The sequence below is a fragment of the Polyodon spathula genome, chromosome 1 (assembly GCF_017654505.1).
Source record: "Polyodon spathula isolate WHYD16114869_AA chromosome 1, ASM1765450v1, whole genome shotgun sequence".
Lineage (NCBI taxonomy): Eukaryota > Metazoa > Chordata > Actinopteri > Acipenseriformes > Polyodontidae > Polyodon > Polyodon spathula.
This window is the reverse complement of record NC_054534.1, coordinates 29,912,395-29,935,419: the sequence shown is the minus strand read 5'-3', so window position 1 is coordinate 29,935,419 and position 23,025 is coordinate 29,912,395. Positions and strand designations below refer to the sequence as shown.

The window sequence follows — 23,025 nt, the reverse complement described above, 5'->3', positions numbered from 1 at the left end:
GCGAGACTTGAAGATTTCAGTCCATCGAACTTATCAGAACTGGAGCAACTTTCCCGTGAAGAATGGGCAAAAATGTCATCATCCTACTGTACAAAGCTAGTAGAGACCTATCCAAAAACACTCATAGCAGTAATTGCTGCAAAAGTTGCTTCTAGCAAGTACTGACTTAAGGGGCTGACTTATGCAACCAGTAAATTTCATTTTGTACATTTTCTTTGCAAGTTTTGCTGACATTTAACCTCCTCCTCATAAAACAGTGTTCAGTTTAACCACTACAGCTTTGAATACAAAAAAAAAAAAAAAAAAAAAAAAAAAGGTCATGGTACTTCAGGTTTACTGGAGTACCATGACTTACATTTATGTTGATTAGGGTAAATGAATACACAAAAGGATTATTGGAAAACAAAGATACAAATTAATTGTCACAACTAAATTGTCATAGTTTTCAAATTTCCCAGTATGCTGTCTCCAAATCCTGTTTTTAATTTAGTTTAGCTTCTGCTGCAATGCTGGTCTCTGTGGTACACAAGTGTCTGGCACACACGAGAACACACAGAGCGCCAGTGAGAAGTGCCGTGTTCTATTGCATGAACACCAATTAACCCATCCTCTCCTGGGACTGGTCCTTTAGAAACTGAAGCTGTAAAACTGCTTAACAACAAAGGGTCAGGCGCTTTCCTTAGAAGCTGCTTTGCAGAACAGTAATTGCAAACTGACTAACAGGTTTTTAAGCTGCTAAATATGGGTTTCCACCAGGTGATATGAGTAACTGCCAATAAAGAGGGTAAAGCATTATTTATTGGCCCAAGTAATGTCTGTTAGGATCAAGAATCTCAGAGCCTAGTGTGTGCGAAGGGATACTACTTGATTTTCCAATAAAGTAATAAATGAAAAGCCACACCCTACCTGTGCCCATCCTGTCCAATGGGTTCTGCCTGAGCAGCAGTGTGATCAGTTCTTGCGAATCAGACGGTGGTGCATCGTCACCCTCGGGCCAGCTGATCTCATCTGATTGAGGAGACAGGAGAATAGGAGCAATTTAAAAGGGATCGGTGCCTCAGGAACAACATTTCTCAAAAAATGCACCGTGGTTGTTGTAATTTGGGATCTCCAGGCTGCTATATTAACACTTTTTTGGTTTTGTTGTGTTTTGTCAATAGGCCATGAAGGCCGAACAATACTGAATTGGGTTCACAAAACGTTTGTCCCTGAAGGGTTAAACTACCTGTTGCCTATTAAAAACAAGGTGGGTGACACTTTAAACCTTTACTTATTTTTACCAATAAACCTAAGCTATTGAACCCTGGAGGTGAAGCCCAGCATTGCTAGTCTCCCCCTGGCCTCGTCGGGTACATGGCCAGTAGGAGATGAGGTGGACTAACACAAGCTGATAAAGTGCTCACTATGGGCCCCAAGCCAAGATCGGAAATTCAACACAAACGGAATTCAAACCAGGCTTACATGATTTACCGAGCTCTGGTGCTTCTACTAGGTCTGCCACCAAAGACCCTGTCTGCTCTATATTCTGTAGTCAACTTTGCTTACATTTTTGGGCTGAAATGAAGGTTACTCTCTGCTCAAAACATGGACTGCAATAATATTTTCCAGACATTGAATTACCATTGGTACAGACATGTGCTCGGTTATAGTGTCACACTACATAATGGACTAAAGAAATACAAAATTCCTTGAAATCACTGGTTTTCATTTTGAGTACTTATTACCAGATGTTTTTTGTTTTTGTTTTGTTGTTCTATTAAATTGCACTTTAGGTCACTTCCCATTTTCTCTCGACAATGTTATATCTGCACCTTCTAAATTTTCCTTTGTTGTCCCAATCCAGAAACCAGCATTACAATTTAACAACTATCCTTCAGAATTTAATAAACAGAACAGAAGTCACAAAATGCATATAATATTTTAGATTTTTTATAACAAAGGGAAGCACATTTGCATACTCTTATAAAGAACGGCCCAAGGGCGTGTGAGGCAAAGCAATTAGAAAATTGAGCTATTTTCATGATTGTCCAACCAACAGCTTGTAGTGCAAAACTGTAAATCAGAGCTGGAACATGAATATGCATTCATACCCTAAGGCAGTGGCAGAATAGCCAAGTGCTCACTGCTTCCCTTAATTAACAGTCAATTCCCCTGCCCTTTCAAACCTTGGCATACAACAACCTCACAAAAAAAGAATATACATCCATAAAAATTGCCAGTGCTGTATACTGGGGAGGCTGAACTTATCTTTTTATCTAACAAATTACACTGCATAATGAGTCTCTCCACAACAGATGTGTTGAGGATGGGTGATGGATGACGGATACCCACTTTGCTGTCACGCAATATTGAAAATACCCATGCCACTTTAAAAAATACTACCAGGACAGTTAAAAGTCTGAACTGTTAGTAAAACACACCATTACAGCAGAAATAATTGGGACTTAATTACATTTCTGAACTTCTGGGGCTGTGTTATGGAAAGCCAGGGATATCCAATGCTGTGAGCGGATTCTGAAATCAGCAGGCTGGAGAGCTGGGGAATCTGTACAATTATCATGTATTTGTGCTGCAGGACCTTTGCGGCCATACAGGTTGACTTAGGGGCTTATATTTGAAAGGCTATTGAATTTTACATGTGAAAGGCAGCTGCTGTATCCAGAAACACTTAAATAATGCAGCCCCCCCCACCCCCACCCCCCTCAAAAAAAAAAAAAAAATCCACTTTAAACCATATCCATTTTTTCTGGTTAAAATGATCGCAATTGATAGTTTTAGTCAGGGCTTCATGCGCACCAGTCAAAAACACAGATTTTTTATACTGTTTTTAAGAGGAAAGCCTTTTTCATATAGGCAGCAAGGGTGCTCACGATTGCAAGGTCAAGCATTTTATCTGGCTGTGACACACACCTGCCTAACCTCCAAATTTTCTACTGAATCTCAAGGTCTCTGGGAACTGTCAACAATCTCCATGTAACTCTGCTTATTACCACTGACCACAATTAAATACCAGTCCCCATATTTAAAGGCCAGAGGATTCCTATTCACTAAAAAAAAAAAAAAAAGGCTAGTGCTGTATGGAAAAAAAAAAAAAAAAACAACAAACAAAAAAAAAAAAGCAATAGGTGGAATCAATCCAGTTCATAACATCATTCATTTTCTTTTAAGGGACACTTGAAGCAACCAATGATAGTAGGGATCTCAATTTAGAGTCCATTCAGAGAAGAGGGATGTAGTTACAGAGAGTGGCATTGTGGAAGCTTGCTAACGCTTAACTTCCAAAACTGAGCACAGATAAGGTGTCAATGTTTGAGAGCCATTAAATTAAAACATCAGTTTAAAACAAAACATTTACTAAGCATTTTACCTTTGTTATATCTTTCTATAAAATACTGTCGTGCTGTCAAGCTAACGTCTTCAACAACACTAAAAGTGAAGAATTGTTTTGTTTTTTTGCTTTTGAATCTCCAGGGCTGGAATTTGGTGGTAGGCTACTGAAATAAACAGAGAATGTGTGATGATTTGTTAAGCATTGTAATAACCAACCAACTTCCCACATGACATGAATCTTCTCTCCTATGCATGCGGATGAGTGTGGGTGGGTCATTTGAGTAGTCCAGACCCAATGAGAAACTATCACCATCTATGGTAGCTAACAAACAAAAAACTAATAATAATAACAACAATAATAATAAACATGTCTACTAACGCCAGAATTTAATGTCGCTCGCACTATATGAGGTATCCAGGCGCTAGAATCTAGCTCCAAATCTGCACCCCTGATCCCTAACATTGCAATTGTTTGAACTGTCGGAGGAGGAGGAGGCGGAGCTAGTCGACTTAGACGATGACCCCTAATTTTGGTACATACTAGGGGTGGGAATTTCAAGTAATTTAGTGTTCGAGTACTCGAGTGTTAAATTCTGAGTACTCAAACCTAATGCAAGACAATATTATTCTACATATGCGCCACAAAAAGTACCATGTTAACACTAGAACTGCCATGGTTATACTCAAACCTAAAGCAGTCATTATGATGGTACATGTTAAAAATCAATATTAAAATGAAAGAGACTATCCAATACAACTCAAAAGTTTTATTCAAGCACATCATATCAAACATCTGCACAGCTGAAACGCCATATTTAAATGAACAATTAAACATAAAAAGGGTTTATTTGCTAACTTACAATATATAAAAGCACCAGTTCAAAAAATGAAAAAAAATATAAAAGAAACTTGTGTAAACAGGTATCTGTACATACAAAAAATGTAAAAACTAAAGTTGTTTTTAATTTAAAGATAAAGTGACATGTGTTAGCTCTTGCGTGTGTCATTCAGTGACACACAGAATCTAGGTTGAGCTGCTGCAGCCTGCAGCTTTGCAGTTTTCTGATCGAAATGTTTCTGCTTAAGGGCTGCAGCTAGCTTCAAGATGAAATCTCTTCTACTGATATTTTCCCCGGTGTATTCCTTGTACAAAAACAAAGGAACTGATGGCTGCCAGGTCCAGTAAAGAGCAGGTTATATTAAAAATAAAAACACGTATTAAAGTCAGTCAAAATTACGGTTTTTCTACTAGGTGGTAGGGCTTATAACTTCCTTATTTTCATGATCCTGCCTTTCATACGCCATCGGGGTATTTATTTAGGCAGTCATAAACGGATAACCACGTAACTTTCAGACATGCAGAGTAATTTAAACTTTAAAACCTCAACCCGTCAAAATGACTTCCATGGCTAGTGTTAAGGTGGTACACGTGAATGCAATATTGTAATGACTCCTGGTCTTGAGGCCCAAAGCAGGAGACGGAGACGGGATTCAGGAGCTAAAAATACCACTTTATTAATTAAACAGGGTCAGAGTTTGGGTCAGGACCACACCACAAAAAACAACAAATCCTGTCTCTATCCTAAAAACTCGCTCACTTTCTCGCTCGCTCTATTCCACACACACACACACACAGAGGATCCGGCTCCATCAGTCCCCTCACACTCAGAGAAGAGAGCGGACCATTACTCTCATGGGGCGGGAGGCTGAGCAAGGGCGTCTAGATGACATGGTCCGCACCCAGTAGCGTCTCACACACGCACCCACACTACCGAAACTAGTGGTATGGTCCCACCCCAGAAAAATACAGATAGCATCATGCGCAGGACCAGATGAAACAAGTCTGCCAACTTGAACGCACCGGGTTGCTACAATATACTGAACCTACCTTTATGAAGAGATATATTAATTTTTTTTCAAGTACTCGAGTAATAAATTGGTGCTCAAATAATTATACTTATTTCGAGTACTCTAACCCACCCCTAGTGCGTACCAAAACAATTCTGCTGGTACTCACGTGAGAACCTAATTACAAAGTTACGTGAACCCCCGTTTATAGTTATTTCTCCACTATAGACATATTCATTTTGTTCTACATATTATCCGTTTTAAATAGGACTTCCAGAAAGCAAGAAAAAAATTAAAACAAAAAGAGCAAGCGCTCTGGCTATTACACAACAGTAAGACACATCAACCAAATATCATTTAATAATAAATACATTACTGTACACAGATTAATCAAGACTCACAATAAAGCTAAGCAGTGAGTAGATTTGTGTATAGTTTAGAGGTTTGTTTTCTTGCTCCACATAATACATACATGTTAAGATGCAGAACAAACCAGACAGGTGTACAATATATACTTGCCACTTATGACTTGTCCAAACAGTTCTTCAGGAGTGTCTCCAAAGAAAGGCACACAGCCAACCAGAAACTCATAGAGAATAATTCCCATAGCCCACCAGTCCACAGGTTTGCCATAGCCCTGCCTCAAGATGACCTCTGGAGCAATGTATTCTGGGGTTCCGCACACCTAAAGCACAAAGGCAATGCATTCAAAATAACAACCACACAGTACAGGATGGCAATTTCATGACATTAACCCTTTGCAGTCAGTGCTTGTCAGGTGTGTCAAGTCCAATTTATTTTCATGCGTGCTGTTTAAAATATTTAAAACAGGTCTGAAAGGCAGTGCATGGCAAAAGGACATCAGCACTACATCTCCAGCCAAGCCCCACCCCTTGTTTGCTGTATTTTTTACATACTTCTTTACAGACGTGGATACTGAAAAATCCTTTCCTGATCACTCTTTTTATCACCAAACTCCTCAATAATGCGATCCAAGTCATTATTTACTATAACATCTCAAAAAGTTCTGCAAATGTCCGTGATATTCTTTCAGCGCTGGATGCGGAAGCAGCTATCTTATTTCTTTGTGTCCATGTTATCTCTGTGGTGCATGATGCTACTCTATTGCTCAGATACGCCCTTTTTTTCGGCTTCATTCGGCTCCTATCGGTCTCACTCGGCCATTAAAAGGTTTTTCTCGTCTTTTTCTGGAGAAAAAACGACTAGAGACCTGTGCCTTATGTCTGTTTGATGATGTTGGACAGGGTGCAACATCAGACTGGAAAGGGAAAACTTATGTCGGACCAGGTCCAACATAGGACCACAAAGGGTTAAGTGCTAACTTTATGCAAATGGATATATTAAAATAAAATTGGATTATTTGTAGATTAAAAAGCCAAAACACATCTAAAAAACTAAGGGATTACAGTTTACATCATCTGAATAAATAAATAAATCAAGTTTATTGTTACTAATTTACATCGTACGAAACAAGCTAATGTATGCAGGAGACCTAGTTTAAAAAAACACTATGCAGAATTGGTAAAATTGATCATTGTACATTTTATAATATTGCTGCAAGCCTGCATTTTAATTTGTGTATTGTTTGTATTTAATTAGTATAATTATGTTAGATTAATTAAACCAGTGTGTAAATATTGCTGCACCCCAGACGTTGCTGCCCCAAGGCTGGTTGCGTACGTGATTCCACGGAATTGTCTTCATTAAGGGATTCCTTTATGTTTCTTGCACAGTATTTCTTCAAAATAAAAATCAATGAAAACAGGTTCAACTGTGAATAGACTTCTGCATTGTGCAAATAAAGCATGCTTAAAGGAAATTGGGCATATCTAGAATTTAGTAAACCAAGACTGCACATATCATTTTGAAAAAAGCAAAACATCCCATTCCTCCAAACTTAAATTATTCTGCAGTATTTAGCATACACACACACACACACACACACACACACACACACACACACACAGTCTCTCAGTTACACATTTCGGTAACTTTGCAAGCCTGTGTTTTACTATCAATATGCTAAAAGCTAAAATTTGGGATCAGGAATTGCAGGAGCACAGACGTCTGGCAACTGCCAGTTTTATTGATCATGGGACAGAAAATCTATCTGATCAAATCATTCTGAAGATTACTTGGTACGCTGTACTGTATACAGTATGGCCACAATGTGTATGTGTTTTACAATTTCACAGGTGTCAGGAGAATGGATACAATCACAAACCTGCTTGTCTAAGAATTCTCTGGCATCTTTTTCGATGTGTCCCTCGTAAAGGTTTGTTGTCATGTTCATTAGTCCCACCTTTGATAGTCCAAAGTCAGTGAGTTTGATGTGGCCCATTGCTGTGACAAGCAAACTAGAAGAAGAAAAAAACAAATAATCTTAAAGCAGTGAAACACATTTCCTGCAAGTAATCCAGACATCAATATAGCTCATGCAAGTAATCCAGACATCAATATCTGCTTGGCGCATGTTTTCTTTCTTTAGATTTTCATTATAGTTGGGATAATTCACTTTAAAGCTATTTATTTCTCTCTGTACCTTAAATCTATTGCTTTCTCTCTTCACATTTGCAGGTAACAATGGACTGTTAACTGCATTGCTGTCTTCAGAATCTGGATAAGCTGAGCTAAACTACTTTGACAGTGGAATTCATCACATGCAAAACAAGAACCTTTTGAAAAAGCTACAATATATTTGAAGAGTCTACAGTCCAAAGATACAGTAAAAAAAAAAAAAAAAGGTCAACGTACTTCAGGTGCTTCACTATTTGAAATACAGCTGCTTTGGTACTAATCCTTCCACCCAGTCTGGTTATACAGTATAAACCAACTTCAACATTTCAAAGGAATATAGATTAGAAATGGTTTTAAATCAAACTAAACTTCGCTGAAATAAAAGACAATTCAAATATGTTATTATATGGCCAGATTCTGTAATGTAATGCTTTCCGATTACTGTTGCCACTCAATTCTATCTGCTTTATTATTCACAGTTGGTGCCATGTGGGAACTACCTGCATTATAAGTCAAATTGCAAAATGCCATTAAGCCACAAAACAGCTGAAGGACAGTCCCCTGACTCCAGGATATTGCTAGTTAAATGGCAGACATGTCACAGTTTAGCAAAAGAAAAAAAAAAACATTTTACCAATAGTCATATGCAAATTATTAAAATATGTACAAACTTGTCAGGTTTCAAATCTCTGTGGACGATTCCGTAATTATGGAGGTATTCCAAAGCCAGAACAGTCTCGGCAAAATACATTCTTGCCATATCCACCGGCAGAGGACCCATGTTCTTTAATAAAGTAGCGCAGTCTCCCCCTGAGGCACAAAAACAGACAGATTAAGACAGGTCCAGCCTACACTCTGATGCAAAACAAGTAGCAACATGAAGAACAGCACTTCAGGTTCTAGAATGTCAGAATTACAGGTCATGCCCACAGTTGTTTTATTGTAATTATGCATTGAAAAAGGTAGAACCTTGTAAAAGACAAACCAACAGAGGACTGGTTTGCCAGTGATCTACTTGAAAACATACAACTGAATTTGTTTAATGCATAACATGTAAAGAGATCAGAATTAGAGAGAATTACTGCATTTGAAATGTCATCTGAATCTATATGCTATCTCAGCACCTGTATGCCTTTGTCCTCTAATTTGATGTTGTGTGTTCATAAAATGTTTTACAATTAAATCTAGACTAACTAAACTATGTATCTGGCAGAAATGCAATATTCGATTTGAGTGGCAGTCAAAAGAGACAAGGAAATAAGAGTCTTATTGCATAGCTGTTTTCTCCTATTCCTGGCTTAAAAATGAGCCTGATTAGCCACAGTGTATGAGTAACAAGCTCAAGTGTGTCTTATTAAACTCACAGTAAAACCAGGAATTAATCAAACTAAGTAAAGGTAGTCATTTCCATTCCTGCAAAAGGTTAAAGGGTAAAAGTTGTTTGCATCACAGTAAAGCCTTTAAGAATAAAATAAGTCTTACCTTCAACATATTCCATGACCATACACAGGTGGCGCTTAGTTTCAAATGAGCAAAACATGCTCACAACAAACGGGTTTTCAGCAAATGTCAAGATATCCCTCTCCACAAAAGCTTGCTGGATCTGGTTTCGTAGAATCAAGTTCTGCTTGTTGATCTTCTTCATCGCAAATCTCAGCTTGGACTCCTTGTGGCGCACCAAATAAACAGCACTAAATATATAATAAGAAGCAGGCACAAAGTCAATTAGGACTAAATACAGATTCAGTCTGTCAGTGTTGATAGCGATCCACTAGTTTAATTGCAATCCTTTTTGATGGTCGTGGAACAAAACAAACAAAAAAAGTCTAAAATCCACTTCTTTAATCAAGTTTTAATAGTTAATTACTCTACCCTAAAACAGTTTAATTATTATTTTTTAAGCAGAGAAGACTAAGGAACCACTTGACATGGAACATTATAAAGATAGCGAGGAACTGTCAGAGGTTAATGATAGCTTGTGTAAGATATCATCTTTACAACACCTGCTTTGTCAGATTCCACTCACCCATATGCCCCATTGCTGATCAGTTTTATCATCTCAAAATCACTTTCACAGGGTTTACAGCGAGACCTCAGTGAGGCGCTCAGGGACTGTGTAAACAAAAAGAGCTTGCATTTTAATCTGTATTATTAAATGCGCACGTTTTTCATTATAGCATTGCCAAGGTTTAATTCACAGTTGTAACAGTAATATACACACGAATGAACAAAGGACATTAAAAAGAACATGTTTTCCTACTTTGGTGCTGGGTTACATAAACACTACCTTTTCAATGTCTGAATAATCACTGGATAAAAAGAGGGGGAAAACTATTATTAAGTGTTTGGTAGTACCAGTCACTTGAAAAATGAAACCTGCACCCCTTTACAACTATTAGGAGAATAGCTGTGTGTTCTTTACGAGACGCACAGTACATTCAGGGAACAGTACTGTATATAGGACACAGTGTTTTTAATAGGTCTGTCGTATACTGTGACAGAAAGCGGGTGGGTGCCAATTCCCAGTAGACGCTGTTTCTTCCAGTGTTACTGGTACTACAGGTATGTTGGTGTGTCTACTTACACTCACAGACTCGTCTGTTTCAGGGGTTTCTGCAATTCCACTATCGTAGTTTGCCAGATGAGCGACTTCTGTGGTGAAAAAAAAAAATAAGTAAGTATGTTAAGCTCTTTTCAAAACACCGCCTACACGAATAAACATATCAGTTCCTTACAGAGATAAGAACATTTCATTTCCCATTTTAGAACAGTCGTCGTGTGTCACTGATTTAAGTAACATTCTAAACTGGCAGGTTAAGGCGTTAACACTGTACATTTTATAAAATGACAAAACACTGCATTAAAAAAAAAAATAAACAAAAACAACACAGCAGCTTCATATACATGTTTTAATTAAAGACTGAACATTTCAATGGGGGTCCCAATAGATTTAGTTTAAAATTATTCTACATTTGTATTCAAATTTGGAGCAGATGTGAAGTAGAATTAAGAAAATTAGATATGTCTTGCAATAAGAACACCAAGTTCAGACACATCATGCAGGTAAACTGGACCGTGATGACTCTGGCAATGGTAAAAGATGCTGCTCAAGCAGAAGTTTGTGTTGCTAGCAGCTGCCCGTCTTTAGGGCTTTATGAGGCATCGAACAAAAGGAAAAAGAGGCCGAGACCAGGAATAACTAGTAACAGCAGAGCCCATAAGAAACCCAGTACTCCAGAACAAACCCTTATGCTACATCATCTATGAATTTCCTGCAGTCTGCAAACTGTAGGTAATATTGGTGCACGCAGCCAGCGTCAGCAACAGAATCGGAGAGTTAAGTGACCATTTCACAATCCCTAAAGAGACTAATGCGGCTCCAAATACCATTAAACACCTGTCCCCTTTTTTTCTTCAATTGATTTCAACCCTTTCTGAGCATTTCAGTTGAAAAAAGTAAAGATAATTTGAAAAGAATGGAGACATATCCCTCTTGGGAGTTCATGAGTAATGCAGCCACCTCTAGGACATTAGATTTGGAAACAGTAAATATGTTGTGCAATTGCTTTTAAAGGAATATCAATGTATTTACAATTATCTGTAATACATGCACCATTTCACAGAGATAGACCGGCTATGGTTCTAGCAACAGGCAAAATTACACACAAGAGAGAGTACCAATGCTACCATTCAATGTACTCATCAAACTGTTCACAAATGCTACCAGTAAGCACTTGCTAAGGGAAAAGGCGTGCTATTTGGTAACACTGCATCATCAGTTTAATTAGATATTTTCTAATTAAGGAGTTGAATGCACTTTTAAACATTGCTCGAAGTTTGAAAGTTTTTTTTTTCCCCCTCAGTGGTCATGTTGTCATACTGTAGTTATTGTTTGTGGAGTCAGAAAGATACCACAGATCTAGATCTATTTTAGGTCATGAGCAATGTGTGCAGTAGATCTAGCTGTCGTCTGTAAAACAGTAGGGCTGAGGAGGTACATACTGTAGCGTAAGCTGAACTCTACAGTTCTGTCACAAAGGGCTTGCTTACCTTCCAAGGGATCCCGTGTGAGGCCCAGCTGACTGATGATGTACCGCGGGATATCTGTTTTAATACCCTGCCCTTCTTTGGCATGGCCTTCCGCTGCCTCCAGGAGGTGGTAGAACTCCTCTGGGTCAAATTCCTGGAGATACCAGTGTGGACAAAGCACACATTTCATTTCTCAGTTTAAGGGAATGTTAAAATCCCTTTCTTACTTCTAGCTATGTTACCATAAGGACTTATTTAATTTGCTAAAATAAATCCTTAAATACAACAATATAGATCGAAAGTTTTAAACTGCTGCTTCTGTGTACCCAATCACTGTACATTTGAGCGCAATTCTCCCAATAGTTTAAAAATCTATTGTGTTGTACTTGACATATATACACATCAAGAATGGATTTTAAAGAAAAAGAACAAACAAAAAATAAATTAGGGATGATTAAAAAGCAATGGTGTGGGTTGACCTAAGGAAGGATAAAAAACAGATTTAATATCCACTCAAAGCAATTTGTGGTCCTGTCATTGCCATGCCAACCTCAGAATATGCACCGCCAGCTGGTGGTGGAGAAAACCTGAATATTAAAAATATTGGCTGGTATGTTTATCATATGTCAATAACTGTAATTACAACAAAAAAAATGAAACTTACCAAACATTCAAGCAAACGAGCAGGACGGGCAATGATGATCAGAATCTTTTTAACAAGTTCTTTAATAAATGCAACTTCCCCACTTTCTGATCTCTCGTGAGACTACGAAAAAAGAAACAATTTAAATCAAGAAACTAGACATTGTTCTTTGCAACACAATGTTACGACATGGAAATGCAGACACATTAATTACGTTGAAGACTGTGAACCCATATCACTGATTGTATTATTACAATCTGTTTTTTAATATATAGTGCCGAGAAAAAGTTTGTGAACCCCAATGAGAATTATGGAAATTACATAGTTTTACCATGATAGCCTTCTTGAATCAAAACCAGTCTTTTCTTAAATTTCCAGCAGGGTTTATATTAACCAATTCCATGTCTTTTGAAACAAAATGATGTATGAATGTAGACACACAGTGAGGAATTCAGATTCAGGGTATGTGAAAAAGTAAGTGAACCCCTGGTTTTATCAGCTCAATTAAGGGGATAATTAGAATCAGGTGTTTAAATAATTAGGTAGATCTTAAGGGATGAGTTTGGGAGGCCCCACCCTATATAAAGATCAGAAACTTTGTGAGTTTGGTCTTCACCATACAGCTGTGTGAAAACACGTTATGCCACGATCAAAAAAAATCTCTGAGGACCTCAGAAAAATAGTTATTGATGCTCATCAGTCTAGAAAGGGTTACAAAACCATTTCTAAGGATTTGGGGATCCACCAATCCACTGTCAGACAGAAAGTTCAAGACCACAGTCACTCTACCCAGGAGCGGTCATCCTACCAAAATCTCTCCAAGAACAAACTGGAAAATCATCAAGGAAGTCACAAAGAACCCCAGAGTAACATCCAAGGATCTGCAGGCCACTCTCTCCTTGGCTAATGTGAATGTTCATGACTCAACTATCAGAAAAAAGATTGAACAAGAAAGGTGTTCACGGAAGGATAGCCAGGAAAAAACCACTGCTCTCTAAAAAGAACACTGCTGCCAGTGTGAAGTTTGCTAAAGAGCACACAGATGACCCACAAGACTTCAGGAACAAGGCAGAACTTTTTGGCCTCAGTGAGAAACTTTATGTTTAGCGAAAACCAAACATTGCGTTCGAACAGAAGAACCTCATTCCAACCGTCCCAACAGTTTGTTGCACTGTTACATACTGCCCTTTATTAATACCACAATGCACTGGAACATCAGGAACATTCAAGTTGGTTGTAGTATAAATTTCATTGTTGTGTTTCTTGTTGTGTGATATAGCAACAAGGAAAAGAATGATTTGCATTGTGTTGCTATGCAATCCTCTGTATTTAGAAAATAGAATGTGCACACAGCAGATGTACAAACTGGTAATAATGTTACTTCAGAAAACTACATAAAACAGGGGATCCCAAATGCTGTTAAGACTTCTGTTAAGGTCTGCAGATGTGCATGCACATATAACTGCATCAAATGCTTTCATAGTGCACAGACAATGCAGTACATTGTAAACTATATATCCTGCTGCCAATGCTGACTTAACTGAAAGGAAGAGAAGGGGGGAAAAAAGCTTATTTGAAATTGACCTTGATCCTTGAAAAGCTAAGACTGGCAGTTAAATTGAGCTTCTCAACTCACAGGGAATTACTTAAGGTTTGTATCCCCTGGAGCAATCTCAGTGTCCAACAACAGGACACGCGGCGATTGAAAGTTGAATGTTGAACAAAACGCATCAGACAGAATGCAACACTCTGACTGCCAACAACCGGGGTATCCTGGTTTTTCAAAGCAGTCACTTCACCAGAACTGCAATTGTGAGAAGAATATCTCGGTAAGATTCATATTTTTAAACCCCCTTCAGTACTGCAGAAAAGGTGTCCCATCTACTCTCCCATTTTAGATAGGGGCTTTAGCTAAAAATCAAGCAAGTTTAAAAAATAATCATTTTATCCATCTTTCTGTTAAACTTATCTATTTAAACCTATATTTAGAATTGTTTTGAAGTTAAGTGAATTAAAAACAACAAGAGGTTCGTCACATTTTATTTTTAGTTCTGTTTTAAGATTGTGTTAAAAATGAGTATTTAGTTATTTAGCATACACAGATGGCTTCAAAAGAATGCTAGTTTAAATTTGTATTGCATGAGTGAAATTTTGTAGTTAAACATGCTGTTTCATTGCTAGTTGCATTTGAGGTGTTTAATGGTACAAGAACTGCAGTAAGAACACTTTGATGACGGGCAGTTTAGCATTTTATTTTTCTGCTCTTTTTTCAGTGAAGGTTCTTCCATGATAAATACATTTATTTATATCTATCTAATAAATACCTCCTACTTCAGTGTGAAAAATATAAATGTTACATCACTTATTTTAGATGATGGGAGCATGAGAGGAGAGAAAAAAGTATAATTTGTGTGCTCTGAATTCATGTTTTAAGTGTCATGATTGGCCCTTATTTAGTTAGAACTGCCTCTCAAATGTATGTATTTTTTTCAGTTTGACATATTACCCACAGAATATCTAATGGCTGTCAGGTTATCATGCTAATTCCAGTCTTGTGGGAGGTATTCCTAATTGTGCCAGGAGGAACTGGGATTTAAGTATTTTTGCTGTGTAGGATAATCATGCAATTCCACAGTCCACCTTACCATGCATTGCTTAACTGAAAGAAACCATTACACTTATTACAATACCCATAAAAAGCAAACAAACTTGCAACTGTGATCTGAACCATGAGTTAAGAGACAACTCTCACTTTGTTTTAACACTTTGCAGATGTGTGGCAATAACCTCTCTATCAGTCAAAGAAACATTGCAAGGATACCATTTAAAATCATCATGAGCACCCTTTAACGAACCAGCTGTTCCACTTCTTTCTGACCGCTGGGGGCTGATGGTCATAAAATGTCTACAAATATCATGCTAACAGTGGACCATTTTGGTAAAGACCATTAAATCTGGAATTAGGATTTACATAGCAGTCTGCAAAAGGAGGATGTCTGCTTATATGCAGCTTTTTAAAAACAGAGAGTCTAAAAGATAATGTGATTTTAAAAGGTGTGTAGGCAACTTAGCAGTCAGCTCAATAGCATTAACTTTGACTCAGTTTCACTGTAGACTGGGACTGAGAAACAAAGAGTTTAAGTTACCTGACCAAGGTCACATAGCGAGTCAGTGTCTGAGTTGGGATTTTTTGCTCCAACTAGTATGTCAAACTGCCAAGCTGATGTTAATGAGTCTAAATATACAGTGTTGGAACTCAAGCTAAGTTATTAGCATTTGGTCACAGCACAGCGGTGCTTACCTCTTGAAACAGCTTTTCTAATTTCTCCTGCAGCTCAAAGAAGTAGCGCGAGGTGATGAGGCCCTGGCGGGACTTAACCAGGCAATCTCGAGCCAGCTCAACGATCTGATGGTGGGCAAAGCTGAGGACTCCATCTGCCAGGGGGAGAACGCTCTCCGGGGAGCTGCTTTTGATGATTTCCTGAATTCTCTCTTCCATTTGAGCGGTGGCCTAATTGAAAAAAATAAATAAAAACAGAACGGACTGAAATTAAACCCACAGCAAAACCCATCACCAAATAAGAATAGCTTTTATTGTAAACATCATATTCCTTTTATTTAACTTTAACAGGCTCACGCAAAACTGGAATTGAAATTCTACTTAAAAGGAGGAATACATACATCTTTTATTAAGTATAATAATCAAGGTTTTTTTTTTTTGTATCTATCCGAATATCTTCATGTCAAATACAGGATGCAAAATACACACACGTTATGGTGACTGATAATTCAATATCACTTTATAGCATTGGTCTTACAGACACCAAATTTGTCCTAATGACATTAAAATCCTTTTATTACAATGCATGCTCGAGCTCTAAACTCCCTGATGTGTCCACACTGTTGAAAAAAAGGAATGCTTCTCACCTTAGGAAACCTTTCTTTGTAGACATGGTTCATCATAATGATTTCATGATCACAGCAGGATGAAGATCGTCCAGGGCTAGAAACACACACAAAAACAGATTCACCAAAAACACACATTCTTTACCAATTCTTTACTGATTCTCAAACCATGAATTGTTCAGTTCAAAATGTTTCATTCTTTTAAAAATCTTTTTCTGGCATGCAGATTTAAATGACTTGTTCCAGTCTATTTATAAGTAGCAATTTAAATAAAAACCCTATTTTGGTATTACAGGTACTTAACACTGCCTCCAATAAGATATTTTGGACTTAGGCTTTGATGTTAGATTGCAAAACGCCAAGCATTTATTTGATCTAATATACTAGTAATTATTTATCCTAATATACTAGTAAGTAATTATCCTAAATGTACTGCTGTTGACTTCAGCAATACACCTCAAATAGGTTTAATAAAAACCTAGTTATAAATCTAGATTTTAATTTACCTTTTGAAAATGTTTCAACAAACGTCCACCTCTTAAAAATGAAATATAGTAGATTTAACTGATCAAGCAAACTGCACCCTTTTCTTGGCACCAGCTGACTTTACAAGAACTTATTTTTTGAAAATCTAATTCATTCATCTTTCACATACCTGAGGCTCCTGGATCGTGGCCGCATTGGTACAGCCCCCAGTCTGTCATCGCTGGTAATGCTTTCTGTGCAGAAATGTTTGGAGAGGAAATGCAACTCGTCAGGTGTTGGCTGAAACGGAAGTTGGTGCAGCTTCTCCTGTGATGAGCAGGATGACTGGGAATGAAATTAAAAGGCATTTGAAAAACAAAAAACATAAAAAGGCAGTTGCATTACTGGCTGGTTTCTCAGACCCTGATTAGCACTAATCGTGAACTACCAAATGTGACCCGAGGTAAGGTAGTCCAAGACTAGTGTTACCCGGGGGCTGTGAAACCAGCCGTACATATTCATTTATTTGGGGGCTTTGTAGGATACTGTTCATAAAGAACTAATATGACAGTAAATGCATATAACGAAAGGCGTGTTAGTGCATAACAAATATAGCCATATAGTGTAGGGAACCGTATGGGAATCTTTACTATCATGATGCAACAGAATTCATTTTTACATTTCAGATCAGCAAAGCGCACCAAACACATGCATGCATGTGTGAGGGCAGGAGAAAGCACAGCTATTTTCTATTAATTTGGAGTCTATTCATGAAGTTAAAAAGCCTATCAAACAACAATCTCTTTCTCCCAAACACTGCTATTATTTTTGTCTGCTTGGAGAAAAAAAAACACAAAACACACTTTACTGTAGCGGCAATGTTTTCAAGTACAAGAACTTGACTTGACAGATCGAGCTCTTGTAGGATGAGATCAAGATGGGATCACGATGGATAAACTCCTATACACTGCAGGCAATACTGCACCCTGCCAACTAGGGGTGAGACGATTCATGATGTATCGATGCACCGCGATACAACACAATATGATACACCTTTGTGTATCGTAATACAAGCTTGAAATGACTAGCTTACAACAGACAAAAATGTGAAATAAATGACAATAAAAAGGAAAATTGACTCGCTACTAATAATTATGCTCTGTGTGAAAACGAATCGACATCATAGTTACTTAGTCACAGCTGTTATTTTTTTTATGAAGTCCAACCCCACATGCACCAATTATTTGGTTGCAATTATTTGGTGTTTTTATCTGGATCTGTTTTTATTTTTATTTTTTATTACATTTTTAATGCAGCCCAGAGGAAACACAACCCTAGCTGCTGAGCAGTAAACATTACCACACAGTCTCAGGGCAGGTTATATCTCATCCTTAAACTACAAAGGGAAGTACATAGCAAGCACAATCTGAAAATATTTACTGAAAGGTGAAATTAGAATAAATGTTATTGAGACTAGTATTTATTTATTTATTTTTAACAGATAAATCGTTCTAGAAAAAACAACTGATCTGAACAAGTCGGGACTGTTTCACCAGAATTAATGTTGTACTTGACACCTGGAGGACTAAACAAATTCAATGTAATACAAATCAAAATGTCTAGATGCACTCAACAGAAGCTGGATGATCTGAATGTTTTTTTTTTTTCTCCCCACACAGCAGTCTTGGCTAATTAGAAGAGAATTCTTGCCATCTCCTGGAGTGTGCGATTTTGCATTTACAAGAAACATAGAGGACACTATTATGAGTGGGCAGGTTGGCTCCACTGTCACTAATAGTAGCCAGAAAACTGTTCTCCCTAAAACTCATCTTGTTGAAAACATGAGATTCCATCTGATCCAAATTCCCATTAGCGTCTGGTGTGCTAGAAGCCGTGTACATCACCTTGTCTTGAGGAGTCCACAAAATATGCCAAACACTTGGCATACATGATTTACTATTATTAATAGGTTTTTAAATTAAACATTTTGTACAGTACAATTAGATTATGAGTTTGTACACTTCCTACTGTATAATGAGAAAGTTGTCCTTGAATTTAGTTGCACTACAGGGATTTTATATAGTGCATCACACACGGCTGTGTCGTAGTTCGAGAGATGCTTCCTAAAGCAATTTGTCAGTGAATCAAGATTTTAAAACACAATCAGTCATCGGTGACAGGTGTCCATGTGGCTTTGCTGCCTCACAGCGCAACATTACAAAAACATCCATCGGGATCCTTACATTATGTCAGCATGTATCAATAAAACAGACCTTGCTGTGTAACAAACTCTTAGACAATTTAACTGAATCTGATTTCTACAAAACGACTATTATTGTACATTAATAGTAGATACAATCCTTTTCACTCCCTCTGCCCCCCAGTGATTCTATATATTGCAGACTTTGGCAAATTAATAATGGTCCAACTTTTGTGTGATAGAGAGATTTAGAATTTCAATTCAATTATTTTTTAATGGGTATCCAGGTGTTAAAGAACATCTAAATGAATTACTTTCTTAAAGTAGGAAGCAGTCAAAAGATATCGCCCTGAGCCAGCGTTATAATCATGGAATCTACCAGCTTCCCAGACGGCTCCCTCCCTACTTAACAAGAGCAGCTGAATGTTCTATTACTCCATGTACTCTATGGAATTAGAAATTAGAGTTTAGATAAGTCAGCCTTCTGGGGTCTTTAGGACTACAGGTATTTTATTCCAAACAGGCTTACAAAAAAAAAAGTCAGGTAAAATTTAATTTTGTATTTTTTTTTTTTTTTTTTAATTTGATTAACTTATTCACTTACAAATTATAATTAACTACAATCTCAGCAGAGGCTGTGATGGTTGTCTATTATGTGCACTTAAACGCAATACAAATTTTAAAAAATACATATTTTGCATCTGAATGGAACCATCCCGTCCTACGGATGAGACTCAAAACTGAAGTCCTGTTTTAAGTGACTGCAGCAACAGTTGTGATGCACAGTTCACTCCCAAGTCTCTTTGGATAAAATCAGATGCTAAATGACTAAATAATAATAATGCCTAGACTGGAATGCCTTAGAGGACTGATACTAGCTGTTTTTAATCAGATTTATACAACATGATTTGATGTACACATTAAAGTAAATGTCAAACTCACCGAAAGAGTGGAGCTTGGTGTGTTGGTCCCGTAACCCGAGGAGGGAAGAGATGCCAAAGACCAGCGTCGCCCATCAGACCTAAACAAAGAGACAGGCGCCATCTTAACTGTCTACACAAATACAGCCATTCGTAAGACATCATGATGTACTGCAAAAAGGTAAACAGCACAGAAAAATCCAATACTAGCAATGACAAATAAATAAGTGTGAGCTGACTTTCAGATTATGTTCTACTATTGTAGCTACTGTAGTAGAATGTGTTCTAGTGCTGCATATTTTTATAGTTAAACCAACCTGCCGTCAAGCAGAAATAAAATTACATCACCCCATCCCTAATTAAACTGATTAAAAAAACAGAATTGAAAAGCATTTGCTTGAGATATAATATTGTGTTGACTTAATAACGTGTGCAAAACAAATGCATAAAGAATACATTCTACAAATACAGTGCTCACCCTTTATAACGCTATAGTAGGCAGCCATAGTTATAAGACCGTGCTGTTTGTGTCCCGCCTTATGAGTATAAAAGGGCTATTGTAATGGCATTATGGAGCAAATGGGAGCCACAACCCTACCGTGTTATAACCAATTCCGCACTATAACGAGGCGCATTATAACAGGTGAGCACTGTGTTTACTTTAGACACACAAATACACAAGATAAAACACAAAAGGTTAATGAAAAAATCGCTAACAACTTAAAAAAGAGTTGCATTCATCTTCTTTTTTAAAGGGACACTGCTCAATAAATCACAAATACAACAAAGACAGAAACAGATGAGACATCAAATGTACTGAGGGACCACACTGAATTTACCTGTCCGCTCTGTGGCCATAACTGAAGAAAATCATCAAATCAGTCATGTCAAAAAAGAAAAAAAATAAAATAAAACAGAATAAAAAAAAACAGAAGAAGAGACAATATAATTCTAAGGAGTTCTGTGGGCTCTGACGAGTTTCATGTATCTGCTTTCCAAAAGCAGTAGCAGTGCTGAAGGAGATCTATTTCTGAGGTTTTGACTAACTATACTTAACAAAAATATCCAACAGAACAGCCCATCATCTTTTTGTAAATGCATCCTGATACACTGTTTCTTTCATAGGTTATTGGCAGCAGGTAATGCTACATGATTAACTTGAATATAAGAATACTAAGTAGACAAATGTTAAGGCTAATAGCGTTATCAAAGTAGTTTTATTGAACCTCACTGCTGCACATAACCTATATATAGTCTCTGATTGGCTAATCAAAGCTGTGCAACTCACTGTAGTATATTTGCAGTTCAATTAAAAAATTGAGATGGGCTCTTTGGGTTTTGCAGGCAGAACAAAATGTTAGTATGGGAATGAAGTCTTCTGCTTTTTGGTGTTCCACACCAGTAGTGAAAGTGAAGGACCCCCCTCTAATCACATTTTCATTAGTTTATTTGTTTTAATTTCAGGTTACAGGTTACACACACACGCACGCACGCACGCACGCACACACACACATGCACAAAGTGCAGTTTCACAACAATCTACAGATAAGCATCATAGACATGGTCTGTATGAAGTACCAAATATTTAAAGACATAGATAAGAAAGATAATTTGATAACACACACACCCTGATTTAACATCCTGCGTTTCCCATATCTACCCCTCTCTGTATTTGAACTATACTTTCATTCTACCTTTTATCAGGGCTGTAACCACCTAATAAAAATACATATCCAGTGTAATTACTATGACCGTTTACTTAAGTTGGTTCATGTCCTGATCTGAAGGCTATTATCAGTGAATATAGGATTATTTTGTCACTTTGTGTCTTAGCCATCCTGACTGAAGACCCCACCTAAATTTGAAATTGTCTTCTTCTTAAAATCACCCCTCCTCCCCTGTCGTATAATTGTATTTAATGTTAGCATGTTAACTGGAAAGGAAGCACTAAAGCAACGTTGTTTATATGAATGCATTCCCTAATTTTAGAAGCATGCTTTGCATTGGCCCTCTGAAGCTATCTGGCAGCCTCAGTTTAAGTATTCAGGTAATACAGTATCTTTTTGTTTTGTAAATGCTGGTTAAAATTGTTAACCAAAAGATTTCTTGAACTTACCAAGTACAGTATAATATCCCAAAAGCCTAAGGCTTTCAGATGATAATATAGCAATATGGGAATTACCACATTTAAATGCATCCTGTATAAAAGCATACATCACCACTTTGAACAGACGCCTGTGTAAGCCATCAAGTGGGTTATTCAACAAGCTACATATGTGCTAGTAAATCCCACTGCACTCTGAGAATATCAAATTCCATCAACACTGAAACACCTGGAAGGTTTATAAGTAAATTTAAAAATGTGATCTTACCTTCGTGCAAAAGAGAAATGGGCTGAGGCGCTCGGAGAGAAATTTCTCGGACTGTCTTGAGGGCTGGCTCCTTAAGGAAAAAAGAAAGAGGAAGAATAATATTACAAGACAAAGGAATCTCAGCATTACCCTTTCAACAAAACGAGATAATATGCTTGCATTCAAATCCCTTGTGAGGAACGAAAAGTGATTATGGGCACACAGTACAAGATTACCTCTCTTACCCCTTGACCACTTTATCCCTCCCCCGTGTTTTTTGTGTTTCACGGATTCAAGCAGTGAAACAGCAGCATTTTTTATGTACAATATTTTTAGGATGAACATACAAACTGCTTTGATTGTAAAAAGTGATCTATGTGACATTCCATTGAACAGTTAAATAGTGGTTGTCCCCACCAACCTTCCTCCACACAGCTGTCGACAGGACAAGTTTCAGAAAAAAGCCATTTAAAAATCTTTTTTTTTTCCCCAGATGCGGTTTACTAGAGGCAAAGGACAAAGAAAAACAACTTTTGCTGGTAAGAGAATTGTCCTTGAAAAACCTGGTTTACTGACAGGCTTACAAAAAAAAATATTAGGTGCTGCTCCACGGGGACATTGGATGTTTTTGGTTGCTAACTACTCAACAGGAATACATAAAACTTGAATATTTCAAAATGAAGTATTAGATTTGTTTTAACTGCATTTGCATACAGCAAAAAATACTGTACATGTATTTTCCATTGATACTTAAATAAACAGATTTTTAAACTGGAAGTCTATCATTTTACACCT

General features: G+C 37.4%; 1 protein-coding gene across 5 annotated transcripts in view; it reads right to left on the bottom strand.

The window, feature by feature from the left end:
- Positions 1-23,025, bottom strand: part of LOC121317012 (microtubule-associated serine/threonine-protein kinase 3-like) — a 103,229-nt gene that overhangs the window by 12,911 nt on the left and 67,293 nt on the right. For 4 of the 5 annotated variants that reach the window (XM_041252545.1, XM_041252516.1, XM_041252555.1 and 1 more), the window contains 15 exons: positions 22,252-22,321; positions 20,719-20,739; positions 19,902-19,980; positions 16,950-17,104; positions 16,316-16,391; positions 15,690-15,899; positions 12,410-12,511; positions 11,767-11,899; positions 10,301-10,368; positions 9,743-9,828; positions 9,199-9,407; positions 8,388-8,526; positions 7,424-7,556; positions 5,698-5,863; positions 907-1,008 (listed from right to left, as the gene is read on the bottom strand). In XM_041252545.1, the coding sequence (XP_041108479.1) occupies positions 907-1,008; positions 5,698-5,863; positions 7,424-7,556; positions 8,388-8,526; positions 9,199-9,407; positions 9,743-9,828; positions 10,301-10,368; positions 11,767-11,899; positions 12,410-12,511; positions 15,690-15,899; positions 16,316-16,391; positions 16,950-17,104; positions 19,902-19,980; positions 20,719-20,739; positions 22,252-22,321 (1,749 nt within the window). The remainder of the gene's footprint in view (positions 1-906; positions 1,009-5,697; positions 5,864-7,423; positions 7,557-8,387; positions 8,527-9,198; positions 9,408-9,742; positions 9,829-10,300; positions 10,369-11,766; positions 11,900-12,409; positions 12,512-15,689; positions 15,900-16,315; positions 16,392-16,949; positions 17,105-19,901; positions 19,981-20,718; positions 20,740-22,251; positions 22,322-23,025) is intronic. The other variant, XM_041252526.1, reaches the window with a different exon arrangement.